The following is a 20,607-nucleotide window of genomic DNA, read 5'->3' on the forward strand; positions in this document are numbered from 1 at the left end:
GTGATACAGCCTGACAGGATGCCCTCAATTGTGCATCTGTAAAAGTTTGTGAGGGCTTTAGGTGCCAAGACAAATTTCTTCAACGTCCTGAGGTTGAAGAGGCGCTGTTCCACCACACTGTTTGGTGGGTGGGCCATTTCAGGTAGTCAGTGATGTGTACGCCGAGGAACTTGAAGCTTTCCACTAGAGGTCGACCGATTATGATTTTTCAACACCGATACCGATTATTAGAGGGCCAAAAAGGCCGATACTGATTAATCGGCCGATTTAATATATATATATTTTCCCCATTTGTAATAATGACAATTACAACAATACTGAATGAACACTTATTTTAACTTAATATAATACTGCAATAAAATCTATTTAGCCTCAAGTAAATAATGAAACATGTTCAATTTGGTTTAAATAATGCAAAAACAAAGTGTTGGAGAAGAAAGTAAAAGTGCAATATGTGCTATGTAAGAAAGCTAACGTTTCAGTTCCTTGCTCAGAACTTGAGAACATATGAAAGCGGGTGGTTCCTTTTATCATGAGTCTTAGTTTTAGGTTGTAGTTATTATAGGAATTATAGGACTATTTCCCTCTATACCATTTGTATTTCATTAACCTTTGACTATTGGATGTTCTTATAGGCACTTTAATATTGCCAGTGTAACAGTATAGCTTCCGTCCCTCTCCTCGCTCCTCCCTGGGCTCGAACCAGCAACACAACGACAACAGCCATCATCGAAGCAGCGTTACCCATGCAGAGCAAGGGGAACAATTAGTAGAAGGCTCAGAGTGAGTGACGTTTGAAACGCTATTAGCGCGCGCTAACTAGCTAGCTATTTCACTTCGGTTATTTCACAGCCTCATCTCGGGATTTGATAGGCTTGAAGTCATAAACAGCGCAATGCTTGACGCACAACGAAGAGCTGCTGGCAAAACGCACGAAAGTGCTGTTTGAATGAATGTTTACGCTCCTGCTTCTGCCTACCACCGCTCAGTCAGATACTTAGATACTTGTATGCTCAGTCAGATTATATGCAATGCAGGACATGCTAGATAATATCTAGTAATATCATCAACCATGTGTAGTTAACTAGTGATTATGATTGATTGTTTTTTATAAGATAAGTTTAATGCTAGCTAGCAACTTACCTTGGCTTACTGCATTCGCGTAACAGGCAGTCTCCTTGTGGAGTGCAACGAGAGAGAGGCAGGCCGTTATTGTGTTTAACTAGTTAACTGTAAGGTTGCAAGATTGGATCCCCCGAGCTGACAAGGTGAAAATCTGTCGTTCTGCCCCTGAACAAGGCAGTTAACCCACCGTTCCTAGGCCGTCATTGAAAATAAGAATGTGTTTTTAACTGACTTGCCTAGTTAAATAAAGGTACAAATATATTTTTTAAATCGGCGCCCAAAAATACCGATTTCCGATTGTTACGAAAACTTGAAATCGGCCCTAATTAATCAGGCATTCCGATTAATCGGTCAAACTCTACTTTTCACCTTCTCCACTGTGGTCGCATCGATGTGGATGGGGGGGGGGCTCCCTCTGCTGTTTCCTTGACATGTTTCCTTGATATGTTGGATTCATGTCTCAATCAAAAATCTAACTTAAATGATAGTACTAAATAAAATCAAACTTTAAATTAGACTTTAACTTGAATCCAAAATATGAATGATTAATATGTAGGCAAACTGGAATTAAAGCCAGACTAAGTCAGTGGCACAGATGGCACTATCCAAGCAGAAGATACATCTCCATCAAATGTTGATATTTGGTTGCGTTAAAACCCTGGATGGGAGACCAAAGGGTAGCTGTAGATAGATACATTTTCCAGTAGGATGTTCTGCCCAGACTGTTTTATTTTCTTATAGTGTACAACATTGTAGATCTGACATTGTTTTTAAGGTAGAAATTCAACGTATTTTATACAAGGTTTGTCTATTTCGAAATTTGGTAACCATGATGACATAATCCATGGCACAATACGTTGCGAAAAATGACGTTGAAACAACGTTGAGTCTGTGTTTGTGCCCAGTGGGTACTCTGAAAATATAGCTAGCTAGCTAGTTCAAAATAATGTTTCATGCTACCAATTACTGTACACTGGAAGAAATTAAGCTGCACCAGAGAGGAAGAAGCAAAGTGAGAGTATTTACAGTACTCTGGCCAAAATCTGTTCGCATGAGATAAGCAGACCCAAGTGGGGATTTACATTTTTATTATTCTAATATTTTTTTCTACATTTTTACCCATTTTTTTTACCCAATTGGTAGTTACAGTCTTGTCCCATTGCTGCAACTCGAGTACTCGGGAATACTCGGGAAATGCGAAGTTCGAGAGCCATTCGTCCTCCGAAACACGACTCTGCTAAGCCGCACTACTTCTTGACACACCGCTCGCTAAACCTGGAAGCCAGCTGCACAAATGTGTCGGAGGAAACACCGTACAACTGACGACTGTGTCAGTGTGCATCGCCCGGCCCGCCACAGGAGTCGCTAGAGTGAGATGGGGCAAGGACATCCTGGCCGGCCAAACCTTCCCCTAACCTGGACAACGCTGGGCCAATTGTGCTTCTGCTCATGGATCTCCCGGTCGCAGCCGGCTGCAACACAGCCCTGGATCAAACCTGGATCTGTAGTGACGCCTCAAGCACTGCAGTGCCTTAGACTGCTGCACCACTCGGGAGGCCAAGTGGGGATTGTTTTGTATGGAGGTCTATGAGAGAGTTTCCAATAACATGAGGCTTATTTGATCTAATAGAGGTTTCATAATGTTTATGCTGTTACAAATAATGTACTGCTATAAGTGGATGCATGTGGCTTTCTGGGCAACTTTGAGAAAAATTACTTAGTTGTGCCTGTTGTTCACACGCGTATCTGCCCTTTCATTGGCTAGAATGGTCCTATCTGATCTTGCCTCTCGTCTGCCTTACATCTTTGTGGGCATGAATTTCCATTGTTGAATTTCTTGCCAATATAATAGATATTCCGATGGAATTGAGGAGTACACCACGCTTCATCAATAATTGCATCGATAACGTAGTCCCCACGGGGACTGTACGTACATACCCCAACCAGAAGCCATGGATTACAGGCAACATCTGCACTGAGCTAAAGGCTAGAGCTGCTGCTCTCAAGGAGCAGACTACTAAGGGAAGCACAGCCGAGAGCTGCCCAGTGACACAAGCCTACCAGACGAGCTAAATAACTATTATGCTCGCTTCGAGGCAAGTAACACTGAAACATGCATGAGAGCATCAGCTGTTCCAGACGATTGTGTGATCACGCTCTCCACAACCGATGTGAGTAAGACCTTCAAACAGGTCAACATTCAGACGGATTGCCAGGACATGTACTCCGAGCATGCGCTGACCAACTGGCAAGTTTGTTCACTGACATTTTCAACCTATCCCTGTCTGTCTGTAATACCAACATGTTTCAAGCAGACCACCATTGTCACTGTGCCAAAGAACACTAAGGTAACCTGCTTAAATGACTACCAATCCGTACCACTCACGTCTGTTGCCATGAAGTGCTTTGAAAGGCTGGTCATGGCTCACATCAACAGTATTATCCCAGAAACCCTAGACCTACTCCAATTTGCATACTACCCCAACAGATCCACAGATGATGTAATCTCGATTGCACTCCACACTGCCGTTTCCCACCTGGACAAAAGGAACATCTATGTGAGAATGGTATTAAATGACTACAGCTCAGCATTCAACATCATAGTGCACTCAAAGCTCATCAATAATCAAATCAAATCGAAGTTTATTTGCCACATGCGCCGAACTACTTACAAGCCCTAACCAACATTTTGGAGCACAGGAGTCCAGTTGCAGAGGGAGGTGTTTAGTCCCAGGGCCCTTAGCTTAGTGACAAAGGAGATGATTGTGGACTACAGGAAAAGGAGGACCGAGCACACCCCCATTCTCATTGACGGGGCTGTAGTGGAGCAGGTTGAGAGCTTCAAAGTTCCTTGGCATCCACATCAACAACAAACTAACATGGTCCAAGCACACCAAGACAGTCGTGAAGAGGGCACGACAAAACCTATTCCCCCTCAGGAGACTGAAAATATTTGGCATGGGTCCTCAGATCCTCAAAAGGGTCTACAGTTGCACCATCGAGAGCATCCTGATGGGTTGCATCACTGCCTGGTATGGCAACTGCTCGACCTCCGACTGCAAGGCACTACAGAGGGTAGTACGTACGGCCAGTACATCACCGGGGCCAAGCTTCCTGACATCCAGGACCTCTATACCAGGTGGTGTCAGAGGAATGCCCTAATTGTTGTCAAAGACTCCAGCCACCCTAGTCATAGACTGTTCTCTCTGCTACCGCACGACAAGCGGTACCGGAGCGTCTAGGTTCAAGAGGCTTCTAAACAACTTTTAAACAAATCAAAATATATTTTATATTTGAGATTCTTCAAAGTAGCCACCCTTTGCCTTGATGACAACTTTGCACACTCTTGGCATTCTCTCAACCAGCTTCACCTGGAAGGCTTTTCCACATATGCTGAGCACTTGTTGGCTGCTTTTTCTTCACTCTGCGGTCCAACTCTTCACAAACCACCTCAATTGGGCTGAGGTCGGGTGATTGTGTCATCTGATGCAGCACTACATCCCTCTCCTTCTTGGTCAAATTGCCCTTACACAACCTGGAGGTGTGTTGGGTCATTGTCCTGTTGAAAACAAATGATAGTCCCACTAAGCGCAAACCAGATGAGATGGCGTATTGCTGCAGAATGCTGTGGTTGCCATGCTGATTAAGTGTGCCTTGAATTGTAAATAAATCACAAACAGTGTCACCAGCAAAGCACCACCACACCTCCTCCTCCATGCTTCATGGTGGACCACACATTTGGAATTAATCCGTTCACCTACTCTGCGTCTCACAAAGACACGGCGGTTGGAACCATAAATCTCTAATTTGGACTCATCAGACCAAAGAACAGGTTTCCACTGGTCCAATGTCCATTGCTCGTGTTTCTTGGCCCAAGCAATTCTCTTCTTCTCATTGGTGTTCTTTAGTAGTGGTTTCTTTGTAGCAATTCGACCATGAAGGCCTGATTCACACAGTCTCCTCTGAACAGTTGATGTTGAGATGCGTCTGTTTCTTGAACTCTGTGAAGCATTTATTTGGGCTGCAATTTCTAAGGCTGGTAAATCTAATGAACTTATCATCTGCAGCAGAGGTATCTCAAACACAATTCCACATTTAGCAAGGCAGACCTGTTAATTGAAATGCATTCCAGGTGACTACCTCATGAAGCTGGTTGAGAGAATGCCAAGAGTGTGCAAAGCTGTCATCAAGGCAAAGGGTGGCTATTTTGAAGAATCTAAAATATAAGATATTCTGATTTGTTTAAAAATGTTGTGGTTACCACATGATTCCATATGTGTTATTCATATTTTTTGATGTCTTCACTATTATTCTACATTGTAGATAATAGTAACAATAAAGAAAAACCCTTGAATGAGTAGGTGTGTCCAAACATTTGACTGGTACTGTATATATATAAAAGATATATAAATGATATCTGCCTGCTTCACCTATATTTTGTTTACCCACTGGTTGAATCAATGTTTTTTCCACATCATTGAAATTAAATAACGTTGAACCAACGTGGAATAGACGTTGAATTGACATCTGTGCCCAGTGGGTAGCTATGTAGTTCCAGTTCTAGTTAGCTTACTAACTACACCCCTACATGGCAAACAAGTAAGTAAGTTAGCTAGCTAGCTAATTGACTAGCTAGCTAACTACTGAAAACACTAGCTACCAATATTTTAATTTAGCTTGTTGAACAACCACCAAGCTACTGCAAAATGTAGTTCAATTACTAGCTTGTTGAATAAGCTTCATGTAGTTCACTACTCCCCAACACTGAGTAGCTGAACTAAATTCAAATCTAGGTAATGTTTTCAGTAACCTAGTTAATACATTTTTTGCCATGTAGGGGTGTAGCTAGCTACTGTACTACATCCTATTTTTTTTGTACAAAAATACATAAATATCAGAGAAGTGTTTAATAGACTAAATGACAAAATGATCTGTTCTTGCATTTCAGATTCACACTGTACATGTGATACTTTTCGGGTTGTAGTTTGGATGTATTCAAAGTAACTTCAGTTAAGTAAGCTATATTTTTCTTGAGGGTAGCTTTAGTGTAGCTTAACTTCTTTCATTGTGATGTACCTGCTAGCTTGGAAAACTATAGGCCTATTTTCAGAGTAGCTTCCCCAACACTGCTAGCCAGAACTATTTTGTCTAACCACCAGATATCCAAAAGAAGCCTGATGTCTTTCGAACAGTTTGACCTGGCTGAGTATCTTTAACGTTAGCTAGTGTGATTTGTAACCCGTCCGAGCCCGCTGACAATGCCCACCCGTTGTCACCGATGGGTGCAGTAACCTTTTTCCTGTCCCTCCCTCCCAGTCTATCTGCATGCAAAAATGGCTTTCCTACACACCGAATCCCATTCAGAAATCAGCGATATGACGTCTGATAATGACACCAGCCTCATGCCCTGGATTCTTTTAAGTGACCAGAGTCAACCAGGGATCATACTCACTGTGTTTGGAGCATGTCTTTTTGGAGGTAAAGTTAGATAACTAGCTAGACCGTATACACTAGTCACTTCTTGTGCACAACCCAAAACTAAATGCAATATGTAATTGCAAACCATGTCAGTGCCGTACAATTATACACTACCCCTACAATTACCCCTGTGTTACCCGAAATCCCTCACAAACATCACAACTTTTTCCCCCTTTGGTTTCTACAGCTGTTGTCAGAACCCTCTTGCAGACTCTGAAGCTGCCATATACTGTACTCTTAGCCCTTTGTGGGATGTTACTAGGAACACTTAGTTTCCAGTATCCAGAGGTATGGACATACAGTTGAACTCGGAAGTTTACATACACCTTAGCCAAATACATTTAAACATTTTCACAATTCCTGACATTTAATCCTAGTAAAAATTCCCTGTCTTAGGTCAGTTAGGATCACCACTTTATTTTAAGAATGTGAAATGTCAGAATAATAGCAGAGAGAATGATTTATTTGAGCTTTTATTTCTTTCATCACATTCCCAGTGGGTCAGAAGTTTACATACACTCAATTATTATTTGGTAGCATTGCCTTTAAATTGTTTAACTTGGGTCAAACATTTTGGGTAGCCTTCCACAAGCTTCCCACAATAAGTTGGGTGAATTTTGGCCCATTCCTCTTGACAGAGCTGGTGTAACTGAGTCAGGTTTGTAGGCCTCCTTGCTTTCACACACTTTTTCAGTTCTGCCAACAAATGTTCTATAGGATGGAGGTCAGGGCTTTGTGATGGCCACTCCAATACCTTGACTTTGTTGTCCTTAAGCCATTTCGACACAACTTTGGAAGTATGCTTGCGGTCATTGTCCATTTGGAAGATCCATTTGCGAACAAGCTTTAACTTCCTGACTGATGTCTTGAGATGTTGCTTCAATATATCCACATAATGTTCCTTGCTAATGATGCCATCTATTTTGTGAAGTGCACCAGTCCCTCCTGCAGCAAAGCACCCCCACAACATGATGCTGCTACCCCCTTGCTTCACGGTTGGGATGGTGTTCTTCGGCTTGCAAGCATCCCCCTTTTTCCTCCAAACATAACGATGGTCTTCATGGCCAAACAGTTCTATTTTTGTTTCATCAGACCAGAGGACATTTCTCCAAAAAGTCCGATCTTTGTCCCCATGTGCAGTTGCAAACTGTAGTTTGGCTTTTTTATGGTGGTTTTGGAGCAGTGGCTTCTTCCTGAGCGGCCTTTCAGGTTATGTCGATATAGGACTAGTTTTAATGTGGATATAGATACTTTTGTACCTGTTTCCTCCAGCATCTTCGCAAGGTCCTTTGGTGTTGTTCTGGGATTGATTTTCACTTTTCATACCAAAGTACTTTCATCTCTAGGAGATGTCTCCTTCCTGAGCGGTATGATGGCTGCGTGGTCCCATGGTGTTTATACTTGCGTACTATTGTTTGTACAGATGAACGTGGTACGGTACCTTCAGTCATTTGGAAATTGCTCCCAAGGATGAACCAGACTTGTGGAGGTCTACAATTTTTTTTCTGAGGTCTTGGCTGATTTCTTTAGATTTTCCCACGATGTCAAGCATAGAGGCAATGAGTTTGAAGGTAGGCCTTGAAATACATCCACAGGTACACCTCCAACTGACTCAAATGATGTCAATTAGCTTATCAGAAGCTTCTAAAGCCATGACATCATTTTCTGGAATTTTCCAAGCTGTTTAAAGGCACAGTCAACTTAGTGTATGTAAACTTCTGACCCACTGGAATTGTGATACAGTGAATTATAAGTGAAATAATTTGTCTGTAAACAATTGTTAGAAAAATTACTTGTGTCATGCACAAAGTAGATGTCCTAACCGACTTGTGGAGTGGTTGAAAAACAAGTTCTAATGACTCCAACCTAAGTGTATGTAAACTTCTGACTTCAATTGTATCATATTTATCCAATTATTTAATATCTAAAAGTCTAAAATATACTGTTGAGAAAAGTTGTGTTTTATTATTTTTTATGTTCTGCCTCTATAGACTGGCTACAACCCAAAATTCTGATGTTAATCATAGGCCATATGATCAGAATCAGAATTATGATACCTTTGCTGATATGGATTTGTATTGCTGTCCAGGTCAGTTATTACACAAAGGAGATTGCACACATCAGCCCCAAACTGTTGATTCACACGTTTATGCCCGTGTTGATATTCAGTAGTGCCTTCGAAATTGAATCCCACATCTTTTGGAAATCTTTAATACAGGTGAGGTCCTTCCCTGCACTGTTGTTATTATGAACAGGTTGCAATACAATTCATTTTGTGAATTGCCTTATGGTGTTTAAAAGAATCACAAGTTAACAACACTAAAATACGACACTAGAAATGACTAAAGAAATAACATAAACAGATGATTTAAACTTTGTGTTAAACAGGTACTACTGCTGGCAATACCTGGATTTTTGCTCAGTTCTTCTATGATTGCACTGCTAGTTGTGAAAGTGTATGCTTACAACTGGGACTGGTATGTTGGCATGATGTTTGGAGCCATTGTAAGCACCATTGACCCTTTCATATCAACGGCTTTGTTACGCAGTCTCGGTAAGAATACACATCTTTCTGCAGAAAAATGCAATTTAATGATATCAGCTGTACTGGTAGGAACTCACTATGTCCCTCTCTACAGGAACAGCCAAACCCCTCATACTTCTGATAGAGGGAGAGTCATTGTTCAGTGATGGCGCCTCTATCATTACATTTGATGCATTCAAAGACCTTGCCACTGATCTTAGTCATTTTGAAGGTACAATGTACAGTATCTGTGAAATTACAGTTGTATCTATTTTGGGGTTCAAAGAAGGAATATTCTGTAATCATGTGAATGTTTTCATCCCACAGCAACAACTTTCACCATCAAGCTGATATTGAAAGTCTTCGGGAGCCCTCTTTTAGGGTTCATCATGTCTAAAATCATTATGTTTTGGCTGTCGTACATCTTCAACGATGGACTGATTGAAATAACCATCAGCCTGGCAATGACGTACATCACATTTTACTTCGGTAAGGGAGTTTTTGTTACGTCGTTTTAGAAACGACGTCATTTTGTTTGTTCAATAGCAAGAAATGTATCTTAAATAAATACAATTTGTTTAATGAACATTTTTATGTCATTTAGCTGAATGGCTAGGCATGTCTGGGGTCATAGCTGTCCTCATTATGGGGCTTCTCTTGGACACTGTCAACTTCAGCCCAGAAATTGAAGTGTTTCTTTTACGGTGAGTCTAGATAATTAAATCCACTTTCTGTGGTGTTTTCTGAATTTAAAATAGTTTCTAAAGACAATATTCTAATTTTTCTATAGGTTCTGGGAGATGCTGACCTATTTGGCCAACACCTTAATTTTCTTCATTGTTGGTATTGTGGTAGCCAGAGCATTTCAACACGTGGGCGTCAACGATTTTTTCAACATTGTAGTGCTCTACTTTGCTATGTACATCATAAGGTAAAGAACATCACTGTTTTAATGAGTTTACATCAGGCATTTAACCAGTTTTTCTACCATGTGCTAATGTTATGTATCAGTTTGGTTTGGGACTCTTCTTTCTCTATTACAGACTTGTGACTGTTATTGCACTGTCACCCTTCCTGGTACGCACTGGCTATGGCTTCAGCTGGCGGTGGGCAGCAGTCTGTGTCTGGGGCGGGACCAAAGGGGCCTTTTGTCTAAGTCTTACACTCATGGCTTTTCAGTCAGACGATTTAGATGAAGAGCAAGTGAGAGAAAAGGTAGGGATTTTTTTGTATTTGCTACTTTCTACCCCTTTAGCAGGCTACCATGATGATAGCAGTGTCTTATGGCCCCGGTTAATGTAATTGCAATCTTGACAGTTGAAAATCATCTGTGTTACAGATTTTGGTCCTGTCTTCTGGAATGGTGGTCCTAACACTTCTTATCAATGCATCATCGATGACTTGGTTCCTTAGACTATTAGGTGAGGTATACTGTGTCAAGTAGTTTCTCTTCATTGACAGCTTGTAGTCCTCTCAAATCTGGTTCGGCCAAAAAAAACATCCAAAAACACCATTCATTTTCCTCGTAGGCTTTGTCCAACGAACCATGTTTGCGAGGCCAACTAAACTGCACTTAGCAAGAGGCTGTCTCTCTCTGACAATGCATCTTGTGTTCCCAGGCCTGTAATATGTGTCTGTGCCCAGGCCTATATAATGTATCTTGTGTTCCCAGGCCTGTATGATGTGTCTGTGCCCAGGCGCATGGCCATGTATAGTGCGGTGCAGCGGGTGCGGGAGAGCTCGCAGAACACTTTCAGTTTGTTGAAGATTGACAGGTTTTTAGCAGATGCTAACTGGGAAATGGCAGAGCAGAGAGTCCTCATAGAGGACCCCTATAAAACACCCAATGAAAAGGTATTGTGTGTCTCTTTCTGTTTTCTTTAACACGAAGAAGTAACCGATTTGAAACAAGACGACATGCATATCCTCTGTAGTCATTTGGCACTGTGTTACAGTGTAAACACCCAAATCAGTATATCTATATTTTACTCCTACTTTGACATATGAGTGAAAATATATGTCTTTGCCTGTGCCCTTTCTTCCAGGTTAGCATTGAAGAGTTCTCTCCCACAGCCAGGATGACTAAGTGCCCAGACTGTGACAGGGACATTCCCTATGCACCATCACCACAGGAGCTGGAGGACATGATGGAGGAGGCTCGCATGCGCATTCTGAAGGCTCAGAAGGTATGGTTCACCCCACTGGATCCTACTGACCACAATGTTCATCATAGTCACCCTGACCTTGCGTACAGAGATGGGGCCTAATCGCTCGTTCAGCCTGTTCAATGTACAACACATGGAAGCAATGCTCACCTATAAAGAGGAGGAGGTCGAATGTTCTGTTCTTTTCAAATATGTAAAATCAATGTGGTCGTTCGATAGGATATTACGTTAGAAATGGTTTTTGTTTCTTTAATCACAGCCTGTACCTCTGCTTTTCCTCACTTAGTTGTAGCCTTGTTGATACACTTCTACAATTTGGTTAGGATGACCCATAAGAATATAATTAACTTTTTAGCCCACAGGGAAAGAACTATTGACTTTGGTGAATGTAATTGGTTTAGCATGAAGTTGACCGATGAATCATTAAGAGTCCAGAATGAATGGTGCCTAAACTGGAAACTGATGTTGGTTTCCTACCAGACAAGCTACTGGAAGCAGTACAGTGCTGGAATGCTGAACCGAGAGGCAGCCAGGACCCTGATCAATACAGCTGAGAACATGACAGACCACAAGGGAAAGTAAGTGCTGCTCTCGTTGACTTCACTCAAAAAGATATAGGACCACTTGGTTCAGTCCGGGTCTATGTGTTTATGATGAGCATCTTCCATTGTTTTTATAGTCATTGTGTAAGTGTGTGGCACCACTTGGAAGACTCTAACCTCAGTAATTGCACCTTATTATGTACTTAGATTAAGCACCCCTTAAATATTTGACATCTCTCTGGGTTATGATTCTATTATTGTCCAAGAGGTTTATTGGCCTATGGCAATGTTAATAGGCCAAGTAATATACAGTGCATTCGGTAAGTATTCAGACCCATTGACCTTTTCCACATTTTATTACGTTACAGCCTTATTCTAAAGTGGATTAAATAGTTTTTTCCCCCTCATCAATCTACACACAATACCCCATAATGACAAAGCCAAAACAGGTTTTTAGAATTAAAACATAAATCAATAAAAACAGCCAAAATCTGTTCACATGAGATAAGCAGACCAAGTGGGATTTTTTTTTGTATGGAGGTCTATGAGAGAGTGTCGAATAAAATGAGGCTTATTTGATCGAATTGAAGTTTCGTAATGTTTATGCTGTTACAAATAACGTACTGCTATAAGTGGATGCACGTGACATTCCCGCAACTTTGAGAAAAATGACTTAGTTGTCCCTGTTGTTCACTTGCGTATCTGCCTTTTCATTGGCTAGAATGGTCCCACCTGATCTCGCCTCCTCTCGCCTGCCTTCCATCTTTGAGGACATGAATTTGCATCGTTAGAGTGGTCACCTGACTATTTTGTCAATATAATAGATCATCTTTGACTGCGATAAAGTTACCATTAAGATACATATTGGTAACATTAGTTTACTTAGCTAGCTAACTAAAGTTACTTTGAAAAGTAGCCAGCTAGTTCACTAACTTAGTAATGTTAGTTACTTCCAAACTACTTTTTGATAAATTATCATATCTAAATGTGAATTGTTAGCTAACTAGACTAACGTTAGAAATTGCAAGTACAGATCACTATGGAGTCAGATGTTACGAGAATGTGTAATTTAGTTTATTAAACACCAAACTGTTTCGAGTGAGAATTAGGCAGGTCTGATGCTGAAAAACATATAATAATTTATTCCATTTGTAAAGTGATTGTCATTATACAAGATTCTCAAAGTGCAGAAAATAAAAGTATTGACACTACCAGTCAAAAGTTTTAGAACACCTACTCATTCAAGGGTTTTTTGTTATTTTTAGTATTTTCTACATTGTAGAATAATATTGAAGACATCAGAACTATGAAATAACACATAGAGTGCCTTGCGAAAGTATTCGGCCCCCTTGAACTTTGCAACCTTTTGCCACATTTCAGGCTTCAAACATAAAGATATAAAACTGTATTTTTTTGTGAAGAATCAACAACAAGTGGGACACAATCATGAAGTGGAACAACATTTTTTGGATATTTCAAACCTTTTTAACAAATCAAAAACGGAAAAATTGGGCGTGCAAAATTATTCAGCCCCCTTAAGTTAATACTTTGTAGCACCACCTTTTGCTGCGATTACAGCTGTAAGTCGCTTGGGGTATGTCTCTATCAGTTTTGCACATCGAGAGACTGACATTTTTTCCCATTCCTCCTTGCAAAACAGCTCGAGCTCAGTGAGGTTGGATGGAGAGCATTTGTGAACAGCAGTTTTCAGTTCTTTCCACAGATTCTCGATTGGATTCAGGTCTGGACTTTGACTTGGCCATTCTAACACCTGGATATGTTTATTTTTGAACCATTCCATTGTAGATTTTGCTTTATGTTTTGGATCATTGTCTTGTTGGAAGACAAATCTCCGTCCCAGTCTCAGGTCTTTTGCAGACTCCATCAGGTTTTCTTCCAGAATGGTCCTGTATTTGGCTCCATCCATCTTCCCATCAATTTTAACCATCTTCCCTGTCCCTGCTGAAGAAAAGCAGGCCCAAACCATGATGCTGTCACCACCATGTTTGACAGTGGGGATGGTGTGTTCAGGGTGATGAGCTGTGTTGCTTTTACGCCAAACATAACGTTTTGCATTGTTGCCAAAAAGTTCAATTTTGGTTTCATCTGACCAGAGCACCTTCTTCCACAGGTTTGGTGTGTCTCCCAGGTGGCTTGTGGCAAACTTTAAACGACACTTTTTATGGATATCTTTAAGAAATGGCTTTCTTCTTGCCACTCTTCCATAAAGGCCAGATTTGTGCAATATACGACTGATTGTTGTCCTATGGACAGAGCCTCCCACCTCAGCTGTAGATCTCTGCAGTTCATCCAGAGTGATCATGGGCCTCTTGGCTGCATCTCTGATCAGTCTTCTCCTTGTATGAGCTGAAAGTTTAGAGGGACGGCCAGGTCTTGGTAGATTTGCAGTGGTCTGATACTCCTTCCATTTCAATATTATCGCTTGCACAGTGCTCCTTGGGATGTTTAAAGCTTGGGAAATCTTTTTGTATCCAAATCTGGCTTTAAACTTCTTCACAACAGTATCTCGGACCTGCCTGGTGTGTTCCTTCTTCTTCATGATGCTCTCTGCGCTTTTAACGGACCTCTGAGACTATCACAGTGCAGGTGCATTTATACGGAGACTTGATTACACACAGGTGGATTGTATTTATCATCATTAGTCATTTAGGTCAACATTGGATCATTCAGAGATCCTCACTGAACTTCTGGAGAGAGTTTGCTGCACTGAAAGTAAAGGGGCTGAATAATTTTGCACGCCTAATTTTTCATTTTTTGATTTGTTAAAAAAGTTTGAAATATCCAATAAATGTCGTTCCACTTCATGATTGTGTCCCACTTGTTGTTGATTCTTCACAAAAAAATACAGTTTTATATCTTTATGTTTGAAGCCTGAAATGTGGCAAAAGGTCGCAAAGTTCAAGGGGGCCGAATACTTTCGCAAGGCACTGTATGGAATCATGTAGGAAGGATTCTTCAAATAGCCACCCTTCGTCTTGATGACAGCTTTGCACACTCTTGGCATTCTCTCAACCAGCTTCAACTGGAATGCTTTTCCAACATGCTTGAAGGAGTTCCCACATATGCTGAGCACTTGTTGGCTGCTTTTCCTTCACTCTGCGGTCCGACCCATCCCAAACCATCTCAATTTGGTTGAGGTCGGGTATTTGATATTTGTGGAGGCCAGGTCTTCTGATGCAGCACTCCATCATTCTCCTTCTTGGTAAAATAGCCCTTACACAGCCTGGAGGTGTGTTGGGTCATTGTCCTGTTGAAAAACAAGTGATGCTCCCACTTAGCTCAAACCAGATGGGATGGCGTATCGCTGCAGAATGCTGTGGTAGCCTTGCTGGTTAAGTGTGCCTTGAATTCTAAATAAATCGCAGACAGTGTCACCAGCAAAGCACCCCCACACCATACCACCTCCTCCTCCATGTTTTACGGTGGGAAATACACATGTGGAGATCATCCATTCACCCACACAGCGTCTCACAAATGTCCAATGTCCATTGCTCGTGTTTCTTGGCCCAAGCAATTCTCTTCTTCTTATTGGTGTCCTTTAGTAGTCCTTCTTTGTAGAAAAAGGCCTGATTCACACAGTCTCCTCTGAACAGTTAATGTTGAGATGTGTCTGTTACTTGAACTCTGTGAAGCATTTATTTGGTCTACAATTTCTGAAGCTGGTAACTCTAATGAACTTATCCTCTGCAGCAGAGGTAACTCTGGGTCATCCATTCCTGTGGCGGTCGTCATGAGAGCCAGTTTCATCATAGCGCTTGATGGTTTTTCCGACTGCACTTGAAGAAACTTTAAAAGTTCTTGAAATGTTCCGCATTGACTGACCTTCATGTCTTAAAGGAATGATGGACTGTCATTTCTCTTTGCTTATTTGAGCTGTTCTTGCCATAATATGGACTTGGTCTTTTACCAAATAGGGCTATCTTCTGTATACCACCTCTACCTTGTCACAACACAACTGATTGGCTCAAACGCATTAAGAAGGAAAGAAATTCCACAAATTAACTTTTAACAAGGCACACCTGTTAATTGAAATGCATTCCAGGTGACTACCTCATGAAGCTGGTTGAGAGAATGCCAAGAGTGTGCAAAGCTGTCAAGTGTGGCTACTTTTTTGGTTACTACATGATTCCATATGTTATTCCAAAGTTTTGATGCCTTCACTATTATTCTACAATGTAGAACATAGTAAAAAAATATAGAAAACCCTTGAATGAGTAAGTGTGTCCAAACGTGTATATATATATTTACTAATACAAAGCAAATATATTTAACCATTAAGTTTGAGTATGCAGTGCATTCCGAAAGTATTCAGACACCTTGACTGTTCACATTTTGTTACGTTACAGCCTTATTCTAAAATGTATTAAAAAAAAAAAAAAATTCTCTCATCAAACTACATACAACACCCCATAATGACAAAGCAAAAACAGGTTTTTAGAAATTGCTTCAAATTTATAAAAATGTAAAACCTTAAATATCACATTTCCCTAAACTTTCAGACCCTTTACTCAGTACTTTGTTGAAGCACCCTTGGCAGCGATTACAGCTTTGAGTCTTCTTGGGTATGATGCTACAAGCTTGGCACACCTGTTTTTGAGGAGTTTCTCCCATTCTTCTCTGCAGATCCTCTCAAGCTCTGTGAGGTTGGATGGGGAGCATCGCTGTACAGCTACTTTCAGGTCTCTCCAGAGATGTTAGATCGGGATCAACTCCGGGCTCTGGCTGGGCCACTCAAGGACATTCAGACTTGTCCCGAAGCCACTCCTGCGTTGTCTTGGCTGTGTGCTTAAGGTCGTTGTCCTGTTGGAAGATGAACCTTCGCCCCAGTCTGAGGTCTTGTTGCGCTCTGGAGCAGGTTTTCATCAAGGATCTCTCTGTACTTTGCTCTGTTCATCAGGGATGCAAACTAGTCACCTTTCGTCAAAATTCGTAGTTTTGAATCCAAAATAGGTGACCTACGTGAATCGTGTAATTTCGATGAGAAAATGTAAACAAATGAGTGATGCGTGTTTGTAAGCAAACAAGTGATGCGCGTTTGGAGCAATACTGGCTGTATCCAAGGCTCAGCCAATCGTTCACATAACAACAGAATGCAGCACGCGACTGAAGGGAGAAAAGACAACCAGTTTGCTAGTTACAGAATCAGCGCTCGCTCTGGAAAGACAGCAGTAGGGTGCAGAGGCAGTTTGCCAGTTACAGCAGTGCGTCCTTGAACGATAACGAAGAGGTAGGTGAGACGCCTGACCACTGAGACGGGGGTGAGAAGGTGATGAAGTGTACTTCATGAGCTGTAACCGAAAAACAACTGGCATTTGGAAAGTTTGAGGTGAAGGAGGAAGTGTGGTGGAACAAGTATTGTTAGCATTGAACTCATGTTTTCCTGCTACAGTATGTGGTTAATTTTCAGAGTGAGAGAATTACATAAAAATGAGGCGTTGCTTGTTGGAGGAGCCAACCCTTTCAAAAAATGTTTTTGCCTTAAAATGACATACCCAAATCTAACTGCCTGTAGCTCAGGAGCTGAAGCAAGGATATGCATATTCTTGATACCATTTGAAAGGAAACACATTTTGAAGTTTGTGGAAATGTGAAATTAATGTAGGAGAATATAACACATTAGATCTGGTAAAAGATAATACAAATATTTTTTTTTTTTTTTTTAAAGTTTTTTTTTGCCATCTTTGAAATGCAAAAGAGAACAGCCATAATGTCTTATTCTAGCCCAGGCACAATTTAGATTTTGGCCACTAGATGGCAGCAGTGTATATGCAACGTTTTAGACTGATCCAATGAACTATTGCATATCTGTTCAAAATGTTGTACCAAATGTGCCTAAATGGTTTATTAGTTGTGCACTCTCCTCAACATGATATTCTTTCACTGTAATAGCTACTGTAAATTGGACAGTGCAGGTTAGATTAACAAGAATTTAAGCTTTCTGCCCATATCAGATATGTCTATGTCCTGGGATTTTTTGTTTTTTTTGTTTACTTACAACCTCAGGCTAATGTGATTAGCATATGTTAGCTCAACCGTCCCGCAGGGGGGACTCCAATCCCATAGAGGTTAAACAAGTGGATTCAGGTATCAAGTGGAGCTGGGCCTGGCTTATGCTGGATGCCAATACAGGTGCCAATACAAGTGAAAGAAATGCCACACACTTTCCCTCTTTCAATACAGTGGATAAAAGGGGTATGCCGGGTGTACTCCCTGCCTGAAAGAGATCAATTATGCCAACAAAGGATATCATGCTCTGCTGGAACATTGTAGAACAGATGTCCACAGGCAGAAAGTGTACAATGTAATAATGTGCAGTGTAGCCCAAAGATATTGCTTTTATTGTGTGGAACTTGACAGTAACACTTGTGTGAGTGAGGGTGGATTATTACATTTTTTACTCAGTGAACATTATTTTTGTAGCCTTACAAAGTGGCCACTATGATAGAGCAAAAATAGAATGCCTGTTTGTTTCATTCTATATCTATTTTTATTTTTTTCCCCCAAGTGCAATATTTAGATGTGTGTGTGGTCACAAGCATTCTATAATAAAGGCTGTCATGGCTAACTGCAATATTAGTGTATTGTTTTTTCTCAAGACTTGAGTGTCATTTGCAGTAAAGTCTAGATAACAAATAACATTGGATTGATTTCCTTACATTTTTTTGCTGTGAGTTAGGTTCACATTAACCACTTTTTTTATTTTACATACAGAGACCGATCATGTAGATCACATTATCTGTTGTTTAATCAGTTAAAACCTGCATTTCCCCCTAGCAGGGATTTTTTTGCATGTTTCAGTGAGGGGAAAAAAGTGTAACTTTTTTGGGCCTTCACCAGTTTGCATCCCTGGTTCATCTTTCCCTTGATCCTGTCTAGTCTCCCAGTCCCTGCCGCTGAAAATCATCCTCACAGCATGATGCTGCCACCACCATGCTACACAGTAGGGATGGTGCCAGGTTTCCTTTAGACGTGATGCTTGGCATTCAGGCCAAAGAGTTCAATCTTGGTTTCATCAGACCAGAGAATCTTGTTTCTCATAGTCTTGAGAGTCCTTTAGGTGCCTTTTGGCAAACTCCAAGTGGGCTGTCGTGCCTTTTACTGAGGAGTGGCCTCCGTCTGGACACTCTGCCATAAAGACCTGATTGGTGGAGTGCTGTGGAGTTGTCCTTCTGGAAGGTTCTCCCATGTCCACAGAGAAACTCTGAAGCTCAACTTCCTGACCAAGGCCCTTCTCCCCTGGGCGGCCAGCTCTAGGAAGAGTCTTGGTCCTTCCAAACTTCTTCAATTTAAGAATGATGGAGGCCACTGTGTTCTTGGGAACTTTCAATGCTGCAGAAATGTTTTGGTACACTTTCCAAGATCTGTGCCTTGACACAATTCTGTCTCGGAGCTCTACGGACAATTCCTTCGACCTCATGGCTTGGTCTTTGCTCTGACATGCACTGTCAACTGTGGAAACTTATATAGACCGGTGTGTGCCTTTCCAAATCATGTCCAATCAATTGAATTTACCACAGGTGGACTCCAGTCAAGTTGTAGAAACATCTCAAGGATGATCAATGGAAATAGGATGAGCCTGAGCTCAATTTCGAGTCTCATAGCAAAGGGTCTGAATACTTATGTAAATGAGGTATTTCTGTTTTTTTTTATTTTTAATAAATTTAGTTTCATTTTGTCACAATGGGGTATTGTGTGTAGATTGATGAGGACCATTTTTTATTTAATCCACTTAAGAATGAGGCTGTAACGTAACAAAATATGGAAAACTTCAAGGGGTCTGAATACTTTCCGAATGCACTGTAGCTATGATGTGTGGTTTATTTTTAGAAAGTGGAAATATGAGTTCATATACAGGTATATGATATACATTGAGGACTGTTTAAGTATAGGAGAAGATATGTTTGCAAAAATTGGGAGAGCAATGCATATGTTTCTGTCTTTGTTTAGGTTCATGAGTGTTCAGGATGTCAAGAAATACTGGGAGCTGAAAGGGTTTTTTGTGTCTCTTCGGAGGAGTCTAGAGGACTGGCTGTACAATGTCAAGCTTGATAAACTTAAACCATCAAGGTAAGAAAGCACAGCTGAGATTTACTGTAAATTAATTTAGACCATCAGATTACTCAGTGAAATAATGGTGTTGTATAACTGCTCTAATGACACATAATGTACGCAACGATATGTTGTATTTCAGGAATGCGATGCTCAAGCGGTGCTACCAGGTTGTCTTCAGCCTCCCCTTTGAGTATTTCATCTACGCATTGATTGTCCTCAACATCTTCCCCATCATCCTGGAGTTCATCCCAGCGATCAGTGACAAACATAACCTAGAACTCAGTATTATCAACTACATTTTCTTCAGCGGCTATCTTGTGGAGGCTATACTGAAGGTAGGACATTAGGCCTACACTAAAATACATGTCAACTAAAAATAATCTAATACACAATACCCTCACATAATGTCAAACATTTGGGTTTTAAGACCCTCTGTGACACATTTCCTCTTGTTCTACAGGCTTTGGCCATGAGGAAGGCCTATATCTTCAATCACTGGAACCAGTTTGACCTCTTCATTATCGTCTTGGCTTGTGTTGACATATTCCTGGACCATTATTTAGAAACCACAGCATATGTTGTCAATATTCACATGATAAAAATTGTGAAGGTGTCTAAAATGATCCGCCTTACCAGGGCACTTCGTTTGGTGAAGGTATGCTATGGTTTGATGGGACCATAAAATCTATGATCAGTGATA

At 40.9% G+C, this 20,607-nt stretch overlaps 1 protein-coding gene across 1 annotated transcript in view; it reads left to right on the forward strand.

Moving 5' to 3' along the window:
• The window catches only part of LOC112219218 (sodium/hydrogen exchanger 10), a 29,722-nt gene that overhangs the window by 1,512 nt on the left and 7,603 nt on the right, over nucleotides 1-20,607 (forward strand). Inside the window, exons 2-17 of the mRNA XM_042301443.1 lie at nucleotides 6,442-6,603; nucleotides 6,791-6,891; nucleotides 8,693-8,821; nucleotides 8,992-9,157; nucleotides 9,243-9,359; nucleotides 9,455-9,616; nucleotides 9,732-9,831; nucleotides 9,918-10,058; nucleotides 10,171-10,342; nucleotides 10,467-10,548; nucleotides 10,800-10,981; nucleotides 11,173-11,313; nucleotides 11,773-11,870; nucleotides 19,803-19,922; nucleotides 20,047-20,242; nucleotides 20,368-20,562. Coding sequence (XP_042157377.1) covers nucleotides 6,459-6,603; nucleotides 6,791-6,891; nucleotides 8,693-8,821; nucleotides 8,992-9,157; nucleotides 9,243-9,359; nucleotides 9,455-9,616; nucleotides 9,732-9,831; nucleotides 9,918-10,058; nucleotides 10,171-10,342; nucleotides 10,467-10,548; nucleotides 10,800-10,981; nucleotides 11,173-11,313; nucleotides 11,773-11,870; nucleotides 19,803-19,922; nucleotides 20,047-20,242; nucleotides 20,368-20,562 — 2,247 coding nt within the window. The 5' untranslated portion in view covers nucleotides 6,442-6,458. The remainder of the gene's footprint in view (nucleotides 1-6,441; nucleotides 6,604-6,790; nucleotides 6,892-8,692; nucleotides 8,822-8,991; nucleotides 9,158-9,242; nucleotides 9,360-9,454; nucleotides 9,617-9,731; nucleotides 9,832-9,917; nucleotides 10,059-10,170; nucleotides 10,343-10,466; nucleotides 10,549-10,799; nucleotides 10,982-11,172; nucleotides 11,314-11,772; nucleotides 11,871-19,802; nucleotides 19,923-20,046; nucleotides 20,243-20,367; nucleotides 20,563-20,607) is intronic.

Source organism: Oncorhynchus tshawytscha, linkage group LG19 (assembly GCF_018296145.1).
Source record: "Oncorhynchus tshawytscha isolate Ot180627B linkage group LG19, Otsh_v2.0, whole genome shotgun sequence".
NCBI classification, from domain to species: domain Eukaryota; kingdom Metazoa; phylum Chordata; class Actinopteri; order Salmoniformes; family Salmonidae; genus Oncorhynchus; species Oncorhynchus tshawytscha.